Source organism: Monodon monoceros, unplaced genomic scaffold, assembly GCF_005190385.1.
Source record: "Monodon monoceros isolate NGI ecotype Baffin Bay Population unplaced genomic scaffold, NGI_Narwhal_1 Super_Scaffold_11, whole genome shotgun sequence".
In the NCBI taxonomy this organism is placed as follows: domain Eukaryota; kingdom Metazoa; phylum Chordata; class Mammalia; order Artiodactyla; family Monodontidae; genus Monodon; species Monodon monoceros.
Window position 1 is genome coordinate 70,846,830 of NW_021703767.1, and position 18,891 is coordinate 70,865,720.

The following is an 18,891-nucleotide window of genomic DNA, read 5'->3' on the forward strand; positions in this document are numbered from 1 at the left end:
TTTTAAACTTATGAACTTAATAGTAAACACCTAGTAAATAATGTTAAATTAAGAAATGTAAGAGATAAATATCATGCGAATAATTTTCTATTAGAAAAGCGATTTTCCAGAAAAAGAAAAACATGCAAATTTCATTTTTTAAGTACATTTATATGAAGCAAAAGTAAACTAAAACTAAAAAGGCCGCATAATTTAACCTGGAAAACTATGTACAAGTTTTACACAATAGACCCCTTCCAAAGCCAGCGCAGTTTAAAGTAGAACAACGTCTAGAGTATGCTCTCATTATGTTGATTTGCATGTCCTGACAATGAAAAGATGCTTTTCAGTGCTTTCTAATTTTTACTCCAAAACTCTATGTTCATATTACCTTACCCTTGCTAATAGTCCAGATTCTGCAACGCACTGCTCTTCTGGGACTGTCACTGGTTTACTCTGCTCAGTTGCAAAGGGCTGGTCAGCTCCATTTTTATAGTGGTTTGATAAAGGTATCTTTGGTTCTAACCACTCGATTGTCGTTCCTGATGAAGTAAGAGAAAACTTTCGCTGAAACTTGCTCATAATCTGGAAAGTTCAGCAAATGTGGATTTTATTAAACAATTTTCTTTTGAGCCTACAAGACTAAAAGCAATTCAACCTGTTAAGAGACTCTGCAAGACAGTGACTTGTAGCTCATTAGCATGAGCATCACGATTGGGTATTTTACAACACAGCAACCTGCAACTTGAAATCAGATACCATTTAAATGAATCAACCCTGAATAGGACTAAACTCACTTCTTATGCAAATCTATGAATCATAAAGTGTATTCCTACCCTAACAGTTGATTTGCTGGCCTTTCTGCATGAACCCTGTCCCTCTAGTATGACTATGCAGTTAGGCTAAAGGAAGTCACAATTACAGGAGGAACCTGGGACTAAGAAACAATAAAATCTGCTTCAATTTGGGGTTGAACCTTACTCTCAGTAGCAATTTTCTAACTAATCAAGATCTTGATCTAATTTAAGAATTGCAAATACATGCCCATTATGTTTTTTCCAATCATATAAAAAAGCTCCATATACTTTTAAACTGAAAGGCTCTCCTACTGAATAAATAATAGCTGACCTAGTGAAAGATAGTGGTCACATTTAGAGACCTGTCATCTTCTCAATTAATGACTCAATGTCTCTTATTACCCTCAACTAGTTTAACGAAGTGGATTCTATGCCTAATCAATAATGGAAAATGTTCCATTTGATTTCAGAGGCTGATCTAGGTTTCACAGGAAACTTGGTTATATAGTGCTACATTAAGGGATGCTCCGACTACCACAGCAGAAATTAAAAGGAGTATGGAATTTACTTAGTCTATAACAAAATCCCAGACTTGAGTAGAGGAATTAATTACAAAGTACCTATCAGGCTACCAGAGCATCTTGCCTTGCCACTCAGTTCAGTTTCACTTGGCACTGGCAGGGGGATTCATACTTAGGGGAATGCCCTCATGGGGTCTCTTTCAAAATTCCAAAGAAATGAAACCACTTTGTTCCTACCTCGAAATGTTTATTTTTAATATCAATATTTAGATTTCCTTATTTCTCGAAATAAAATGCACACAAACACCAGACTTAAGAGATCTGTTTTAAGAGATCATTCAACTGATAAACCATAACAAAACTCTTAATCAAACCAATCATTTGGTCTCAGGACCCTTCTACATCAATAATCACTGCTGTGCTTTTGTATAATATACATTAAGACCTCATGGGACTAAACACTAATTTTTATCCAGATTTCATTTCTTGGATCATTTCAAAATTTGAGTGGGAAGGTAATTCAGTTTTTTTTCTTCACAGTTTTATCTTCATTCTCAACTGACAAGAATAAATTTCTACCTACTTAATTTGGAAAATATGACAATTTATGGTGAGAAATACCAGTATTAGTTAATTCTCTCAAATACCCATAAATCTGTGCTCCAAAAAATAGTGATATGGGAGAATACCTTTTACTTCAAACACTTCTATAAAGTTTACAGTGTGTTTCGCATTTTTAATTAAAAAAATACAAATTTATATTGGGCATGCTTCATTAATCACAAAGCAATCATTTAAAAAATAAGACTATTAATTTAAACTACACAAATGAAATTCTAAGAATTTTTAAAATTACACAGTATTTAATTAATCAAGTATTTATTTATTTTTTTAACTGAAGTATAGTTGATTTACAATATTATATTAGTTTCAGGTGTACAGCATAGTGATTCAGTATTTTTATAGCTTATACTCCATTAAGAGTCATTATAAGATAATGGCTATAATTCCCTGTGCTATACAATATACCCTTGTTGGTTATCTATTTTACAAACACCTATCTTCAAACAACTATGAGGTAAAACAAAAATTAAAAAGAAAGAAAAGCCTGGTGGGGAATGTACTAATATATTCACAGGGGCAACTTCTGCTTGGTAAGATAACATATGATTTTTCTTTCAATTGCATGGTAGTTTCTAAATTTTTTATAATGAGTGCTTTATAACAGGAGAAAATTTATATTGGACTACTTATAATTCCTCTAAGACAACAGTCCATGCTCACAATGCACAATTTAGGCTTTTCTATCTCTTTGGAATGCCCTCTCCCCTACCTCCCACTCCTGAACTAATTGGTTTTCTTAGCTTTTCTGTGCCTTTCCCAGACTTTTTTTCTACCAGAAGTATTAGTCCATTCACATGTTCTCCCACAGTACTTTGTTCCCATTGTAAGTGGCACTTTACATATTATAGTTAACTATTTACATTTCTTCCCCAAGTGGACCATGAGTTCCTTAAGTGGAACATACATAACTTATTGGCCTCTGTAATACTGCCCTGACCTATATCTACAATTGCCATTAGCTTGTTATTGTTAGCTTGAAATACTGAATTTAGGCACACGTGAGGATGGGATTCATACCCTATCCATATCAAGATCTGACTTGGTAAACTTTTTCCTGCACAAAGTCTCAACATCTTCCTAAAATATCTTTCTTCCACAAGCAAGGGGAGTTCCTTGGATAAGAAAACAATGAGTATTGGGAAATACTAAGTTACTACTATTAATACAATGTGATGGGAGTGGGGGAGTTGGGGAGATGTTGTTAAAAGGGTACAAACCTGCAACTAGAAGATGAATAAGTCCTGGAGATCTAATGCACAGCACAGAGAATGTAGTCAACAATACTATATTAAATATTTCAAAGCTGCTAAGAGACTAGATCCTAAATGTTCTCACTACAAAAAAGAAATGACAGGAAATTCCCTGGTGGTCCAGTGGTTAGAACTTGGCACTTTTACTGCCCAGCCCTGGGAAACTAAGGTCCCGCAAGCTTCACGACATGGCCAAGGAAAAAAAGGAAGAAATAAATAACAATTATGCGATGTGATTGAGGCATTAGCTAACACTTTGGTGGTACACAAATATATAAATGTATTAAATCAACATTTTAAACTTCCACAATGTTATATGTCAATTATATCGCAATTTTTTAAATGATGAGCTTATTCATCTCATTTAATAGAAAAACTCATTTTTTGTTATCCCATGCAATAACATTCTTTTCCCCAGTAAATTAATTTCAACAAATAGGTGCTCTCAAATACTAGATGTACATCTTATTTTTCAAACTGAAAGGTGACTGATAGACTTTATTTTTTTAATTATTTATTTATTTTGGGCTGTGTTGGGTCTTCGTTGCTGTGCGCAGGCTTCTCACTGCGGTGGTTTCTCTTGTGGCAGAGCATGGGCTCTAGGCGTGCGGGCTTCAGTAGTTGTGTCTCACAGGCTCTAGAGCGCAGGCTCAGTAGTTGTGGCACACGGGCTTAGCTGCTCCGCGGCATGTGGGATCTTCCCGGATCAGGGCTTGAACTCGTGTCCCCTGCATTGGCAGGTGGATTCTTAACCACTGTGCCACCAGGGAACTTCTAGACTTTAATATATATATATCTCAGTATGGAAATAATGAATAGTGGACTAAAGCAAAACTCAAGGAATCATTCCAATGTTTCTACTTTGATCGTCAAGAGTGATGCCACCAACTTTAACAGAAATATAGAAGACGTGAGTTTTGAGTTCAGTTTTTGACATGTTGAGTTTGAGGTTTCTAAAGGGATGTGTAATTATATGAGACCTAAAATGGTTTTAGATTTGAAAAAGGACACAGTTAAAAAGACTTTGTATAACATTAGTGATAATTAAAAAGCCAAGAGGCTTGCTGGTTTTCTATTCGTTTCGTTTTGATTAAGATTTTCTGGAGTAGAATTACAAAAGATACAGTTGGTCCTTTCCATGTTTTGACCTGCAATGTTAAGTCCTACCTTTAAGCAATAACTTACCTGAAGGCAATGAGCCCTTCTGATGTGATGCATGCTGCAACTGGAGAATATGAAAGCAGTCGTTTAAGCAGTTCATAGTTGCCATGGAAGTAGCCTTGAGCATTAAGAGATCCTGGTCCAAGGAACTAAGATGGCCAGAAGCAGGAAGGCATTCAATTCCTCTAATTAAGTCTCTTTGTTGTCCTTCGGCATGAGACATCATCTAAGGAAAACAACAATTCTGTGTGTCCCACTCAATTTCTGTGTAACATGTATACATACAGTTGCCATTTTAATAACAATATTCTGTATAACATGTAAACATACAGTTGCCATTTTTAGGGCATATTACGCCTAGAAATCTATTTTCAATTTGTTTGGCTATTCTCAATAAGCATTTAATAGTGCTTCTCAAAAGACAGTAACTTTTATTGGCAGCTACACTTTTTCTTTGGCAGAAACAAAGATCAAAAGACTTCCATCTTTATATAAATTTCTTTAACAGTATACATTTATATAAGTCATCAGAAAGAACATTCCAGATCATTTTTCATAGCAGCATTAGATATTTCACTCCAAAGTAAAAATAATTCCCAGTCTGGGCTCTCAACCACTTTATTCACAGCACATCTGGACAGGCTCAATTTGAACCTACAGTGAAATCATGATAGTTTACATGCTTCTGCTTTCCCAGTCTAACTTTCTGGTCCCATTAGGTTGATTTTAAGCAAATACTGGATATAAGCTTTTCAAGTTAAAAGAATTCAATACGCTTTTTGATTAGGAGGCCTATCTATACAGTTCCTAACAGAGTCAGTGGAATAACAACGACGATGAGCAACCCAATTTTTAAAAATGAAAACTGAATTTAGGGGCTTCCCTGGTGGTCCAGTGGTTACGATTCCATGCTCCCACTGCAGGGGATTCAGATTTGATCCCTGGTGGGGGAACTAAGACCCCGCATGCTGCCACATGGTGCGGCAAAACAAACAAACAAAACCCCGGAATTTATTATGCTTAATTATTTTCAATTGTGAGCAGAAGGTTCTCAGATTGCCCACCCTTTGGAAATTATTTTAACTCACAAAGAAACTCTATAGTGGAGAGACTCCTTTAGATTTCAGAGACTTTGTTCCAGACAATTTTTAATACACTTCATTGGAGGGCTAGTGAAAGAGAGATGCGAAATGACCCTACCAAGCAAATTAAGTGTGTCATACATGAAACAGCCCCTGAAAACACATGCATAATACTGGATCAAACAGTCACCCTTACCAGAAAAAAGGGTTATTAAATGAAAAGTGTGGGTATGAAGGTATCTATACAGATCTTCCTCCACTTACAATGGCGTTACACCCCAATAAACCCATTATTAAGTTGAAAATATCTTAAGTCAAAAATACATTTAATACACTTAACCTACAGAACATCATAGCTTAGCCTAGCCTAGCCTACCTTAAGTATGCTCAGAACTTTTACATTAGTCTACAGTTGGGCAAAATCATCTAACATAAAGCCTATTTTATAATAAAGTCTTCAATATCTCATTTAATTTATTGACTATTGTGCTGAAAGTGAAAAACGAATGGCTGTATGGGTACAGGAAGGTTACAAGTGTATTAGTTATTTACCCTCATGATCACGTGGCTGACTGAGAGCTGTGGCTTGCTGCCTAGCATCAGGAGACAATATCGTACCACACATCACTAGCCCAAGAAAAGATCAAAATTCAAAGACCGGTTTCTACCGAATGTGTATCACTTTCGCACCATTGTAAAGTCAAAAAATTGTACATTGAACTATTGTAAGTTGGGGACTGTTTGTGTGTGTGTAAATGTTTTTGTATATAAATGCTAAGACTAACTCCCAATAATCCAAAATTATGAATAAGTACAAACACTTTGGAAAACAGTTTGGTAATATCTACTAGAGTTAAATATATAGAGCTAAATAAATATAATCCATGATCCAACATTCTTAGTTACATAACCAACAGATATGTATGTATATATGTTCATCAACTCAAATGTCTATCAACACTGGAACGAATTAAAAATATTAAAGTATATCCATATAATAAATACCGTGCAGCAGTGAAAAGAAAGGAACTGCTATACTCAATACGTAAGTAAATCTCCAACATATGCTGACTAAAAAGAAGCCATACCCAAAGGAGCACATACTTTTTTTTTTCATCTTTTTTTTCATCTTTTTTTCATCTTTATTTTTCATCTTCATCATTTATTGGAGTACAATTGCCTTACAATGGTGTGCTAGTTTCTGCTTTATAACAAAGTGAATCAGCTATACATATACATATGTTCCCATATCTCTTCCCTCTTGCATCTCCCTCCCTCCCACCCTCCCCATCCCACCCCTCCAGGTGGTCACAAAGCACCGAGCTGATCTCCCTGTGCCATGAGGAGCACATACTTTTTGATTCCAGTTTTAGAAATTACAAAAATGGGCAAAATAAATCTATGGTATTAGAAGTCAGGATAGTGAGGAGGGTGTAATGATGGAGAGGCATGAGAGGGTCTTCTAGGGTGTTGGTAATATTTAATTTTTTGATCCAGGAGGTAGTTACATGAAAATTACAAGATGCACACTTGTGTGTCAGGTTCTTTTATACATGGATACATGCTTAGAAGGTTAATTAAGAACTGGGATGAAAATCAAGGGAAGGGGGTCAAACAGATCCATTAGGTTTACCTCTGGTCTAATGAAAAGAACTTCTATGGCTAATTAAACAGAGCAGAAAGCCAGATAAGAAACTGTAGACAAAATTCTATAATTAGTTGAGGCATAAGTTCCAAATTTCTAGAGACAGTCCTGGTTTATGCTTAGAGTCCGCTGTAATTATATCTAAACCTGTTCCAGTTTGAAGACCAAATTACATACTTACCCTATTTCTTCATTCTAAAAGAACTTCTTTGTATGTAATTAGAAATGGGAAGCTTGTATTATGCCTCTTTTGTATTTCTCACTGGTCTAGGGGTCTTTAATATAATTGCTCTTCCCCTCTGCTTCTAGCAATGTTATGAGCAAATACTAACTTTTACACTTGCCAGATTTCTTAAAAAAGTCACAGTAAGAGCTAGTATTGCTGAGGGAAAAAAATACTGCTCAACTATATCTGAAACCAAACTGAATTTATTACTTTCCAGGCAAGGAAGAACTGTTCTTCCAGAACAAATCAAAGAGCTAATCTTATACAGATTTTTTGGGGAATTACAACATTCAAGGATGAGTTGACTTTAAAAACAAAAGTAACAGAGTGGAGGAAGTATGGCCTTTAGGGATTAACATTCAGAAGTAAGTATACTAAAACAGGGCTGTTAATGACTGAATTGAGCTGGTTAAACAGGCTCCATGTTACTTGCTAAGAGTTTCAATCTAGAGCCAAACAAGAGGCTGTTTTTCTCTTTCTTTCTTTTTTTAAAATTATTTATTTATTTATTTTTGGCCGTGTTGGGTCCTCGTTGCTGCGTGTGGGCTTTCTCTAGTTGTGGTGAGCGGGGGCTACTCTTCATTGCAGTGTGTGGGCTTCTCATTGCGGTGGCTTCTCTTGTTGTGGAGCACAGGCTCTAGGCGTGCGGGCATCAGTAGTTGTGGCACGCGGGCTCAGTAGTTGTGGTGCACAGGCTTAGTTGCTCTGCAGCATGTAGGATCTTCCTGGACCAGGGACTGAACCCGTGTCCCCTGCATTGGTAGGCAGATTCTTTTATTTATTTATTTTTGTTGCGGTACACAGGCCTCTCGCTGTTGTGGCCTCTCCCGTTGCGGAGCACAGGCTCCGGACGCGCAGGCTCAGCGGCCATGGCTCACAGGCCCAGCCGCTCCGCGGCATGTGGGATCTTCCCGGACCGGGGCACGAAGCTGTGTCCCCTGCATCGGCAGGCGGACTCTCAACCACTGCACCACCAGGGAAGCCCCAGGCAGATTCTTAACCACTGCGCCACCAGGGAAGTCCCCTCTCTTTCTTTCTTGAACTTAGAGAATATAACTTCTTATTCTCACCATAAGAAAAACATTTGAAAAACTGGACATTTAAATTAAAAACACCTGTTCACTTGACTACACTCTCCAGAGAGCATAAAGGAAAAAGGAAAAGATGTACACTTATTATCTGTATACTTTTCTATATTATGTTATAAGCCAATAAATGTTTAATAAAGGAAAAATCATAAGCAGGATACTGACAACATAAATAATCAGCTATCACAACATAACACTTAAGAGAAGAAAGTGTTTCCTTGTGCAAATGGCCCAAAAAAGCCACTTGCTAGTGCTAATGTTAGAAGTCAAGATGCCTAAGAAAGTGATGTTCTCGACTAGAAAAAATAAACTTTAAATTATAATTATAGCGCAAATGTTAAAATTTGGTTATGGTTCTTTCCAGAGCGAACAAATGAGTTGATCATGTATTTACAATGAAACAGAACTGATCGTGTGAAGCTGTTTCAGTGATTGTTCCTGACAGTATGAAACCAGTTCCTCAAGAAAGAAAAAACGTCAGGAAAGCTGAAAACTTGCTTAACCTGTGTTTTATAGCTAGATATGGCAAATATGGTGATAGTGTACATCACTTAAGTGGCATCTAGTTTGTCTGAAAACCAGATGAGAATCATGATTTTATTGCTTGTATTTTAAATGTCTGTCTCCCTTACTAGACTGGTCATGTTAGCCCCTCCCAGGGTACAGCATAGTACCAGCATGAAGCATGCACTGATTAATGGAGTGACTGATAAACTGTACTAATAATAAACAGTACATACTAAAATAGATCACTTTAACACTTTAGTAATAAATCTATGTTCAAGCACAATATGACTCTATTCTCAATAGTCAGTTGCTTTTGCCAACTGTTACTTTAACTATTGCCGGACTTACCCATGGACTTTGATTAAAATACTCCTTTCAAACTCACTTTGAATTATATCTTTGCATTACAACCTCCTGGAGCTGGATCACTCTAGAACAGCATCTCAAACAGTGCTCTGCAGATTCTTGTCGGACTCTTTTCGGGCGGTCTATGGAGTCAAAACTATTTTCACAATAATTTTAGGAAACTAATTTGCCTTTTTCACTTCGTGGCATTTGCACTGATGGTGTGAAAGCAATGGTGGGTAAAACTGCTGGTGTCTTAGTTCGAAGGAAGGCAGTGTCATCATCATCAACAGTACTAGTCATTGTATTCTTCACTTCCACGCACTTAAGGGGGGGCGGGGAGCGGGGGGGAGCCAGTTTTACTTAAGAATGTTCTTGAAAAATTAGTAAAAATTATTAGTTTTGGGCTTCCCTGGTGGCACAGTGGTTGAGAGTCCGCCTGCCGATGCAGGGGACGCGGGTTTGTGCCCCGGTCCGGGAAGATCCCACATGCCGCGGAGCGGCTGGGCCCGTGAGCCATGGCCGCTGAGCCTGCGCGTCCGGAGCCTGTGCTCCGCAATGGGAGAGGCCACAACAGCGAGAGGCCCACATACCACAAAAAAAAAAAAAAAAAATTATTAGTTTTACTATATCTTGACTCTAGAGTACACATTTTTTAACAGTCTATATGAAAAATGAGAAGTACACTTCCGTTGCATATCAAAAAAAGTGCACTTCTGCTGCATACCAAAGTACTGCGGTTGCCTAAGGAAAAGCACTTGTGAGACTGAGCTGCAAGCTGAACTAGCTGTTTTTTCCACAGATCACCATTCTGACATGAAAGAATCCCACCTCTTCCTGGCACACAGCTCTTAAAACCGCTGTAATTTCCTAAGTGATCAGAGCATAGGGGCATCTTCTGTTACAATATTTGGTTTCCTGTAATAGCTTCAGAGCATAAAGGTGAAATGTGTCCTTTGTTATTCATAACAAACCGCTTTCAACCACAGTAGAGTTAATGGAGTGATTTTTGCAGAATCCCTCGATGGGGGCTGATTGCCAGGAGACTCAACCCTGTAGATTAGAGGGTTGGAACTTTCAGCCCCACCCCCCAACCTCTAGGGAGGAGAGAGGGGCTGAGGTTGAATTAATCACCAATGGCCAGTGATGGAGTCAATCATGTCTAAGTAATAAAGCCTCCATAAAAACCCATAAGGAGGAGGTTCAGAGAGCTTCTGGTTGGTGAACACATGGAGGTGCTGGGAGGGTGTGCAACCGGAGAGGGCATGGAAGCTCTGCATCCCCTCCCCAATATCTTGCCCTACGTATCTCCTCCTCTGGCTGTTCCTGAGTTACAGTCCTTTATAATATACTGGTAATATAGTAAGTAAACTGTTTTCCTAAGTTCTGTGAGCTGTTTTAGCAAATGACCCAACCTGAAGAGGGGTAATGGAAACCTCCCATTTATAGGTGGGGTTACAAACACAGGTGACAACCTGGACTTGCGAATAGCATCTGAAGTGGGGGCAGATACTATCTCAGATAAATAGTGTCAGAACTGAATTGAATTGTAGAACACCTAGGTGGAGTCTGCAGAGGGTCAGAGAACTGCTTAGTGTGGAGGAAGCCTCCATACATTTGGTGACCGGAGGACAGAAGTATAGGGTGTTGCAGTAGAAAAGAGGAGAAACACAGGGATGTTCCTCCTTGACATAAATAATGACTGTTAGAAACTATGGCTCTTCAGGCTTGGGAGTATGTGGTGGACACCTCAAATTAAACAAAATGACTTGCCACTTCAAGAAAAACAACTGACAGTATTTGTGGCCAATTATAAAATCTGAGCTTTAAAATGAAATTACAATCTTGGAAAACCTATGTCAGTTACCATGAGCTTGACAGGTTTCCCATACTAAAAGCCTTTTCTGATGAGATTAGTGGGGATCTTAATGAATGTGAATTTTTGATATTGTATACCAACATCTGTAAGACCTGCATAACTCTGAACTAATATTTTCCAAATGACTAATGCATAGTGTTACAAAATTGTGCATAGGTTAAAGATCCATTCAAAGTGCAAGATGAACCAATGTATTTTCATGAAACAGAATATGAAAAGTTCACTGATATATATTAGATTCCACACTGCATCTAACACTTAAGAAACTGCCACTGTCAAGTTTTGGTGGCATATCAGAGAAGAATAGCCACAATTATCTTAAAAAGCTATTAAAATATTCCTCTTTTTTCCAACCACGTATCTGTGTGAGGCCAAATTTTTTTTCATATATTTCAATCAAAACTACATATGGCAATAAATTAAGTGCAATTATTTGGGAAAAAATAGTTGTTTGACATAAAAATATGTTATTTATATTAACATGTATGAATTTATTAATTTTTATTTTAAAATAAAACATTTAAAATTTAAAATAAAATTTTAAAACAAGTATTTTTGAAATACCTGTTTTTATGTATAGATAACTAATAAAAAATAATAAATAAAATACCTGTTTTAATTTCTAATAAGTTAAATATTGGTAAATTTAACCCATGTAAAACAAAAGCTCTTTGAGGTCCTCAATCATTTTTAAGACTGAAAGGGATCCCAAGACCACAAAAAGCTTGAGAACTCTTACCTGGAACCATAGGTCAGCGTGGTATCAAAAGTTTTCTCAATGTCTTTGAAGAGAAAAAGGATCTGCATAGTCTCAAAGTACCTCCCCAAGATATTTATTAACTACAGAGGGAAAGACAGCAACTTTACAGTGGAGAAATCCAGTAGAAGCTACCCTAACCAAGTGATCAAGGCCAACATCACTAGTAATACAACATACTGACACCATGAACTCCTTGATATAGGTACTAAGGATACATATCTTCTAGGGTATTTTTCCCAAAAATGTATAATCTCACTCAAATACTAAGAAAACATCAGATAAATGCAAATTTGGGAACATTAAATAAATATAACTGGATCTTCATAGGTGTCAAGGTCATGAAGGATAAGGAAAGACTGAGAAACAATTACAGACGGAAGGAGACTAAGTAGTAATAACAACAACTAAATGCAACATTTTAGGACAGGATCCCAAAACAGAAAAAGAATGTCAGTGGAAAAACTGTTAAAATTTGAATAAGGATTATAGTTAACAGTATTGTATCTATATAATTTCCTGGTTTTGATACTATGTTATGAAAGATGGTAACATTACAAAAAGTTAGGTGGGGGATATATAGAAACCCAGTACTACTTTTGCAGCTTCTCTGTAAATTTAAAATTAGTCCAAAGTAAGCATTTAAAAAGTGTTCTTGGACTTCCCTGGTGGCCCAGTGATTAAGAATCCACCTGCCAATGCAGGGGACATGGGTTCCATCCCTGGTCCGGGAAGATCCCACATGCTGCGGAGCAACTAAGCCCGTGCGCCACAACTACTGAGCCTGCACTCTAGAGCCCGCAAGCCACAAATACTGAGCCCAAATGCCACAACTACTGAAGCCCACGCACCTAGAGCCGTGCTCCACAACAAGAGAAGCCACCACAATGAGAAGCCCACGCAACGCAACAAAGAGTAGCCTCCACTCGCTGCAACTAGAGAAAGCCCGTGCACAGCAACAAAGACCCAACGCAGCCAAAAATAAATAAATTTATTAAAAAATTTAAAAATTTTGTCTGAAGGACAAAAAATGGTATAAACTCTCCAAATGCACTATTTTCTCACAAATAGAATTATTCCATTGGAATACAGAATGTTCCTAATAGAGTTATAATTTTATAATTTGACCTGTTGAGTTCTTAAAAGCAAAAACATCAACCTAGTGAAAACACAGACACTCAACTAAAACTTTTTTTTTTTTGTATGTGGCATTGGCACAGAGATTGCCAAACAATGGTCAACCCTCAAATCCTAGGATAATTACTGGAGCCATAATTCAGGAAAGCTGCCATTAAATTAGTCAGTTCTGTAAGTAAATACCTGTCCTTCCTAAAGAGGTAGTTGTGAAACTTTGGGGACACACACTCTCTACATACAAGTGTCAGAGTTACATGCTAAACATTAACATGCTATCACAATGATATGAAAGGTATATTTAAAATCACAGAACATTATAGTGTGGGTACTGTAAGAAATTACCCCTGAGTGTGAGAATAACAAAAGAACCATTAGAGCAAGAAAGAGAAGCGTGGGTGATTAAAGTCATCACAGTAGAAGAGAAGCTGAGATATGACAATAGTCTCAGTACAGCAGGTCCTAAAGATCCAAGCACAGCCAAGCAGAGGTCTCCACAGACAGCTAAAATCTCAAATACAAAAAGGTTCCTTTTCCGTGAAAATGTGCACCAAAATTCATGACAACTTCAACTACATGCGTTTTGCGTGTTTTGAACTTTTTACTGAAGTATATATACTGATATACAGTATTACAGATAGAAAAGTACACTTCTCACAAGTATATAGGCTTTGATGAATTTTCATAAACCAAACACACCCATGTAACCAACACCCAGATCAAGAAACAGAACATTATCAGCATCTCTGAAGAACCCTCAAGCTCCCATCACTAGCCATGATCAAAGATTTCCAAAAATTTCATGGCAGCCTAATTTTTAAGGGTTAAGGAACACACTATGATACAAGTCTGCCCCTAGATATTTTTCTTTATTCTATCCCTTATCTTAACCATTTTTAATATTTCCTTTTCCTTCACTGTAGATTAATATATCAGTACCTTGATTTCCTTAGGACATAAACACCAATATTTATCAACAGATTGAATATCATCAATATAAATACTAAAAATGTATTGTTTTATGAAAAAAGGTATTTATAATTGTCACTTATTTATAACAGGACTAGAAAGTGAGTCAAAGCTATTGTTTGTTTATCTCAAGGATGTTACTTCATCTCTTTAAATCTCAATTTCTTCATCTATAAATACAAACCAAAATAACTTGATAGAGGGAACATCCTCCCCAGCTTCCTGCCTTAAATCATTTGGGTGTGATTTATAATATTATTTTCACAATTCACTACACAGATATTTATAAGCTCTACCAAAATTAACTCAGTAAAATACACCCAGATTATTAAGAACCTAACAACTGCATTCTTTATTAACTAGAATTATTTGGTACTCAGTTTGAAAGAGAATGAAGAAAATGGTGAGATAAGGCAACATCAAGGATTTAACTATTCTATTTTTGTGTGTGTGTGGAATTCTCTGTTTACATGTACCAGTTAAAGAAAACAGTCAGTTGCTTGACCATATAGTCTTTCCACTAGGCTTAATAACCCTTTTGATCATAAATTTTACATTAAAGGAGTCTGTACTCTTACTTAAGAAATGAAAGATGCAGACTTTTGAAAGATGACAGTGTACACAGAACCTAGTTGACAGGCTTGAGGAAACTTAGGACACCTAAAGAATCAGGGACTCTTTAAGACTTAAACATTGAGGGCCCCAGAAGACACAGGATTTAAAATTTTTGTGTGTCAAAACCAAGCAGTTACGATTATTTTATGCATTTTAACTTGATTTCAATTCATACTTACTTCTCTGACTTCCACAAGATGGTCTGGAGGTAAGTTAGTTCTTTTGTTCACTGATTGTAGTTTGGAATGTCCAACATTAAAAAAGGAAATGGCATTTTGACTGGGTCTCCTCTGGGATATAGGAGAATTACCACTAGATGCAAGTGAGAAGCTCCGTGATTTCAGAGGAGGATTATTCTATTAGACAAACAAAGAAAATCATTCCTTTTTTAAACTTCAGGTTAACCCTCAACCTATACTAAACTGGAGTCTTTTACACACAGTTTTAAAAATAAAATTAACCTCAAAATTCACTACAAGAATAGCTCTGAAGATGATAAAATTTAAATCCTTCAAAGTTTAAGTATTTCACACATCCCATAGTAAACTGGTAACGTAGTTAGAAAATTAATTCCAGGTCTGTGCTATCAAGAACTCTTTTTATCCACGTTAGAATGTATTAGGATAACAAGAAATTTCTAATTTCAGATCTTTAAACATCACGATTGAAGCAAAAAATATACTCAGCAATACTCAATATAATGTTCTAATGTAACATTCAAGTATCTTTGAAACAAACTAGCACCTTCTGGTCACTGCCAATGCTTAGAATCTTGTAGCACAAATAAAGCTTTTATCCTGGATTTCAGACTATAGGCCTAAATCACAACTTTAAAAAATTTAGCTATGGGGAAAAACCACTAGGAAGAAAAAGAAAAGTAGGTATGGAATCCTTTAACTATGCTTCCCTATATTATTTTTTAGACATTTCTAACCTCAGACTTCAAGTACTGAGACCCTCCTTTTCATCTTAAAAAATAAAACACCCCAAAGGAGATACACAAATGGTCTATAAGCACATGAAAAGATGCTCAACATTATTAGTCATTAGAGAAATGAAATCAAAACCACAATGAAATTCTACTTCACACTCATTAGGATGGCCATAATAATTGTAAAAAAGGACAGTAACAAGTATTGGTAAGGATGTGGAGAAATTGGAACCCTCATGTATTGCTGGTGAGAACATGAAATAGCTTGACCGCTTTGAAAACCAGTTTGGCACTTCCTCAAATAGTTAAACAGAGAACTACCATATAACCCAGTAATTCTACTCCTAGGCATAACCTAGAGAACTGAAATCATGTGTTTACACAAAAACTTGAACACAAATGTTCACAGAAGTATTATTCATAACAGCCACAAAATGTAAGCCATCCAGGGAACTCCCTGGCGGTCCAGTGGTTAGGACTTGGCGCTTTCACTGCCATGGGCCCGGGTTCAATCCCTGGTTGGGGAACTAAGATCCCGCAAGCCACTCAGCATGGCCAAAAAAAAAAATAAAACAGGGCTTCCCTGGTGGCGCAGTGGTTGAGAGTCTGCCTGCCGATGCAGGGGACACGGGTTCGTGCCCCGGTTCGGGAAGATCCCACATACCGCGAAGCGGCTAGGCCCGTGAGCCATGGCCGCTGAGCCTGCGCGTCCAGAGCCTGTGCTCTGCAACAGGAGAGGCCACAACAGTGAGAGGCCTGTGTACCGCAAAAAAAAAATAATAAAATAAAATAAAACAATCCAAATGTCCATCAACTGATGCATAAACAAAATGTGGTACATCCATACAACAGAGTATTATTTGGCCTTAAAAAGGAATAAACTATGATACATGCAATGACATGGATGAACCTTGAAAACACTGTGCTTATTGTAAGAAGCCAGACCAAAAAAGCACATATTGTATGATTCCACTTACATGAAATGTCCAGAATAAACAAATCCACTGAAACAGAAATTATATTAGTGTTTGTCAGGGGACTGGGAAGAGGGGACTAGGGAGTGACTGTTGATGGATATGGGTTTTCTGGAAGGTGATGAAAACGTTCAGGAATCAGACAGTTGCAACAGTTGTACAATCTTATGAATATACTAAAAACCATGAAATTGTACACTTTAAGAGGATAAATTTTATGATATGTGAATACTATCTCAATTTTAAAATGTAAAAAAATAAGTTAAAAATCTTTTCCCATTTTTGTGCATTAATATCATATATGAATCCACATACCTTGCCAATAGCTTCAGTGTGGTGTTGTGTACATATCTGAAGTCTGCTAACCCAATGCTGTCGCTCTTTAGCATCTGTGGCTGATAAAAAGTATCTACAAGTTATTCACTTTTATATTTATTTTTAGAATACAATTAATTGTCTATAGCATGAAGAATAGATCACTGAAAATCAGGGATTGGTCTTACTCTCCCTAGAGCAAATGTCCCTGACCAGAGGGAGGTAGGAAAGAGGCCAAAGCATCAACCTTGTTAGGTAACACCATAGCTGGATGTGGATACATTAGGAGGATAAATTACATGCAGCTAGGTGGGCATATGACATGTCTTAACTTTCTCATAAAAATATGCTCTTCCTTAAAGAAATAACCTTTATTAAGCATTTAATGTATCCTCAGTATATTCCTTCAGATCTCTAGAAGCATGCTCAATTAGGGTTATCATTATACTTTATATGTATTAATTAAATAAAAACAGAAACTTTATATATACAAATTAAATGTATCTAAACAGACGTTATACTTTATTTTAATGAATATGAGCATTTTAATAAATCTCAATTATGTACATGAGTCACTAAAAACCACAGAGCATACCAACCAAATCAAGAAAGGGGGTAAAATACAAATCCATGGAAGACATAAAAAAAAATTTAAAGACTTGTTCACTGTGCCACTTAAAAAGAGTCATAAATTAAAACAGATTTCATAAATCCTTAAAGCAATTCCAAGGTTTAAAATATTGTATCTATATCATCAATGACAGCAGTTTCTATTTCCAAAACCTAAATGAAAGCAGGGAAGTATACCAACTTCTCAAGGAAGAAGAAAATCACACTATTAATTCTCATATTTCAGTCATACCTCTGAGTTTATACTGTTCCCCACTGGCAGCATTTACAGTGAAGGTGTGAGAGTCCTCATCACTGGGTGATATTACAGCTCCTGCAAGCTGCAAAGTACCTCTGGGTTTTTGATTTCTAGACTGTTCATTCACAAAGTACTCCAATAGCCCAGCTTCATTGTTTAAAACAAAAAACCTGTAATGATTTTTAAAAAGGTCACAATTTTAAAATATTTCCCCTAGTCAAACTAAAGCAAACCAAATTTTAATCACACATTTTTGAGTTTTTGCTATAAATAAAATTCAAAAGCATCTCAAGAAGTGCTTGGAAACACTAGATTGAATTTCCTAGCAGTAAATGTTATTGAAAAATTGAATGAGTTTAATAAAAGATATAAAACCTTCAGCTGTGAAAGAGGCATTTAATAGGGAAGAGGCATACTAGACAATGCAAAAAGGAAACAAAGATACAGTATCCTTTCAGAGGAAGATTTCTCTCCAGAATTCATTAACAGGGAGGGTAAGTTGCCCAAGGCAAATGGTAGTACAAATTTTTATTTAAAATTCACTGGAAACAAATCAAAGCATGAGCTCTGAAGTTAACAAATGCTAGGTAAGAAATGAATCTGATTTAAGATTTAATCAGTGAAATAAACAATAAGAATAATGCCAAGGTATTAAGATTTTGTAAACGTAACATTAAATAGGTCACAACTAAAGATTACTTATCCTCTTTAAAAATGAAAAAGCTGCAACTGGAGATGCAGAAGCAAGGAACTTGAAACTAAATGATGAAATACTGATACACTTTGGAAAAGAATTTGATGTTCTGATTTGGTTTTAGATTAACTACTTTAGGAAATATGTTAATTCGGATTCCAATTTAAGTAGTGCAATAGTTCTTTTCTTTAGGGAAAAAAACCTAAAAAGTTTCTATTTCAAAAAGTTAATGTTTGGGTTTAGAGCAATTTGGCATTCGACATGTTAGTGTGTTCTGTAATAGAACCAGGTAGACAATTTGATCCAGTTCAAGTTCCTAGAAGATATTGTCTTAAGCAACATGGCAACCATATCAACCATACCAAACTGGAAGAGAATGGGATCAGCCTTTTATTCAGGGAAAGAAAAAGAAACAATGAGAAGAAAATACAAGTCGAAAGCGGATGCCTGAAAAGGGAGATGGGAAAGCAAGACTATTTCTCATTCGTCTTTTAGCATGCTTGTGATTTTAAAAATTATGTTCACATATT

At 36.5% G+C, this 18,891-nt stretch overlaps 1 protein-coding gene across 1 annotated transcript in view; it reads right to left on the reverse strand.

Annotated features, from left to right (window-relative positions):
• OSBPL11 (oxysterol binding protein like 11) overlaps nt 1-18,891 on the reverse strand; it is a 99,284-nt gene that overhangs the window by 49,434 nt on the left and 30,959 nt on the right. The window contains exons 3-7 of the mRNA XM_029214788.1: nt 17,662-17,837; nt 16,800-16,879; nt 14,759-14,935; nt 4,357-4,558; nt 376-521 (exon numbers count right to left, since the gene is read on the reverse strand). Of these exons, the coding sequence (XP_029070621.1) occupies nt 376-521; nt 4,357-4,558; nt 14,759-14,935; nt 16,800-16,879; nt 17,662-17,837 (781 nt within the window). The remainder of the gene's footprint in view (nt 1-375; nt 522-4,356; nt 4,559-14,758; nt 14,936-16,799; nt 16,880-17,661; nt 17,838-18,891) is intronic.